This window comes from Galeopterus variegatus, unplaced genomic scaffold, assembly GCF_000696425.1.
Source record: "Galeopterus variegatus unplaced genomic scaffold, G_variegatus-3.0.2 Scaffold4582, whole genome shotgun sequence".
Classification (NCBI taxonomy): domain Eukaryota; kingdom Metazoa; phylum Chordata; class Mammalia; order Dermoptera; family Cynocephalidae; genus Galeopterus; species Galeopterus variegatus.
The window spans coordinates 116,402-119,634 of NW_007730693.1; the positions used below are offsets into that span (position 1 = coordinate 116,402).

The window sequence follows — 3,233 nt, forward strand, 5'->3', positions numbered from 1 at the left end:
TTTTGGCTTTTGGCGGGTTTTTTTTTTTTTTTTTTTGGCTGTCGCATCTGTTCAGAGTGTCAGAGCACAAATTTAGAAACATATATATAGCCACCACGTCATCTTTTTCACAAACTGATTTGCTTTAAATTTCTCAAGTAAAGCTACATCTGTTGGAAGATCTTTCCACATAAAGTATATAGAGGTATGTGTCTGATCCTTCTAAAAGACTTGGTATTTAAACAAAATACGATGCTGGGTTATGTAAGGATTCTAATACCGATAGTCATATTACGTAAAGCTTTGCATGTTATGAAAACTTAGTGTATTCTTGAAATTACTCTCTATGTTTTATAATAACATTTTTATGGACTGAGAAAGTTATGCTATTAAGTTTCAACTTCTTTAAATTATAAGCTCTTATAAGATTTATCACCAAGTTCTGATTTTAGTTTACATAATTCATAGCTACTTTTATACATATTACTAATGAAAAATCTTGATTTATTAAATCCTATGTATGAATTGCTGCATCTAATTTTAGAAAAGCTTCCCATATTTTTACTGAACTGAACAGATTTCATGTATTTGACAATTTTTACTTGAATGTTTCTGATTAGTGATGCTCTTAGTGTTCAGGCTGTTTATGCAATTTCATTTGAAATTTATTATAACTAATACTTCATAGATTATTATAATTGTATGGAATAATCCTAGTGGTTTTTAAATTTACTCTTTTGAAATAAGTTTTTCAAAGAAAAATAAAAATTAAAATGTTGAAATGAATAACCATGTCTATGCAATTAAAAAGAGTCTCTACTCCATTCTCTGATTTTTATCCGAAGAACCACTATCACCCTTCTAACATCTTCTTCCCCCACTTTTTCTTCTTCTAAAGTCTACTCTTCTCTGATATTCTTGGCCATTAGATCTAATTCAAAGTCATGCATTCCTCTTTATTTTTAGAAATAAGTAGAAACTATGTAGAGAATGTATAGGAAGAAAGATGGTTCTCTTAGCAATATTGAGCAGCATTGAGCCTTTCTCCCTCAGACTCAGCCAAAAGCCCAGGTGCAGCATCCAGGGCAAGAGAAAAAGGAAAATGTTTCAGACACTTTTTAGGAATTCACAAGCAGAACTGAGAAATGTAGGGTTCTGATTTTGTTATGGGGAGCGTGGAAGCTGTTAGCCAACTTTAAAGCTCTAGGAAAATCAAACTCAAATAGTATTATAATTATCAGACACTTGCCTTCTGTCTTTGCTACAAGAGTATATGTGTGTGTGTGTGTGTGTGTGTGTGTGTGTGTATGCACATATATAATTCAGATATATTATTTCATATTATATGTACACACTCATATGTGTGTGTACGTGTGCACTTAAAGTGAGGAACTGACATTGTTTTAAGGGAAAACCTTAATGTTTTCCCTTAGATGTGTACCTAGTTTTAAGCTTTTTCTCTTAAACTGCACAGAATGAAGTTTTAGGGGAAGAATATCAGTTCTTTCAGATTAAAGTCAATTTAGTCAAAATCCCAGTCCCAGTGTGTGAAAAGTTCAGAAAAAGTGGTTGAAGATAACACGTTTTTGTATATTACTTTCTAGCGTATATTTCAACATCCTTCCCCAATACTTAATTTATCCCTCCAAGGAATACCTTGTTCTCTGTTAGAAATCCAGCATTAACTGCATCATCAATTAATCTCTGTAAATATATCAAGAAAAGTTTTATTGACTCGTAAACTTAGTAAAAACCATTCTTATTTTTTAGGATGTCAAACTTCGGACAACTTGATTCTGATTTTTACCAATCTAATTATACCATTGATAAGCAGGAGCAGTGTTGTAATGATTCTAATGCCTGTGGAAATCTTTATGGATCTAGACAGTAAGTAGTTTGTTTGTTTGTTTGTTTGTTTGTTTGTTTATTTATTTAAAAGATGACTGGTAAGGGGATCTTAACCCTTGACTTAGAGTTGTCAGCACCATGTTCTCCCAAGTGAGCCAACTGGCCATCCCTATATAGGGATACGAACCCGTGGCCTTGGTGTTATCAGCACCACACTCTCCCAAATGAACCATGGGTCAGCCCTGTACATAGTTTATATTGAGAAAATATGCTCTCATTTTTAGAAGTCTTAGTATTATAGCAAGCTTTTCAGGGGGGGGAGGTTTCCTTAGAGGAAGCCAAAGTTCTCCTCAGTATGTCTCAGTGAAGTGCCCAAAAGAAATGTCAGGAAAGGGCAGAGATATTAATCCAGTTCTCTGTGAACACCCTTTATCACCTCAGCTGAAGCCAAATGGATGGCTTGTCTCTTCTTTTCAAAATATCATTTAAGGGCCAAGCCTGTGGCGCACTCAGGAGAGTGCGGCACTGGGAGTGCAGCAGCGCTCCCGCCGCGGGTTCGGATCCTATATAGGCATGGCCGGTGCGCTCACTGGCTGAGCGCGGTGTGGGCGACACCACACCAAGGGTTGCGATCCCCTTCCCGGTCATGAAAAAAGACAAAATATCATTTAACAGGGAACCTCAACACAGGTGCTTGGCAAATAGAAAGCATTTTCCTTTTACCTGATATTTTCCAGGACTCTGCTTAAGAAGCAGGTTTTATTTAATTTAATAAACATTTATTGAGTATCTGCTTGTGTGACAGAAATTAAGAAGGACACTAAAAACCAAAAGATAATAATGAAACCCATATTCTTTTCCCTCACAAAATTTAAGATTTTATGTTGGGGAGTTGGGCAATTAAATGTGCAATTTTAAGATAGTCTGAAAAGTGCTGTCATGGAATCAAGATAAACATTTGAAAATGTGTTAGTTATTTGAGATGAAAATTCAACTTGAGTTGAAAATAAAACAAAATTATTACCAATTTAGTATTTGTCCTTTACTGGTGGCCAAATTTGGCATTTAGAGTGAGAAGAATTAGGTTCAAGTTCTGCTTCTAGCATTTGTTGTCTTTGTGACATTGAGAAGACTTAACTTCAGAGCATCCTAATCTGAGAAATAAAGACATTAATAAGATCTACTTCATGGAATTGTCATGAAGAACAATTGTGATAATATGTAGAAAAGTATATGAAGTATATTCAAGTTTTAAGTGTTTTAAGTGTATTAAAGTAAAGCCACTATATAAATGTTATTTAGTCATATTAACTTTACAGAATCAATTGACACATTGTTGCCAGAAGTCACTTACATGTATTTGGTTTCCAGTTGCTATTTTTTTTTTTTTTTTTTTTTTTTTTTTT

At 34.1% G+C, this 3,233-nt stretch overlaps 1 protein-coding gene across 1 annotated transcript in view; it reads left to right on the plus strand.

The window, feature by feature from the left end:
- The window catches only part of YIPF7 (Yip1 domain family, member 7), a 24,479-nt gene that overhangs the window by 712 nt on the left and 20,534 nt on the right, over window positions 1–3,233 (plus strand). Inside the window, 1 exon segment of the mRNA XM_008587902.1 lies at window positions 1,750–1,866. Coding sequence (XP_008586124.1) covers window positions 1,750–1,866 — 117 coding nt within the window.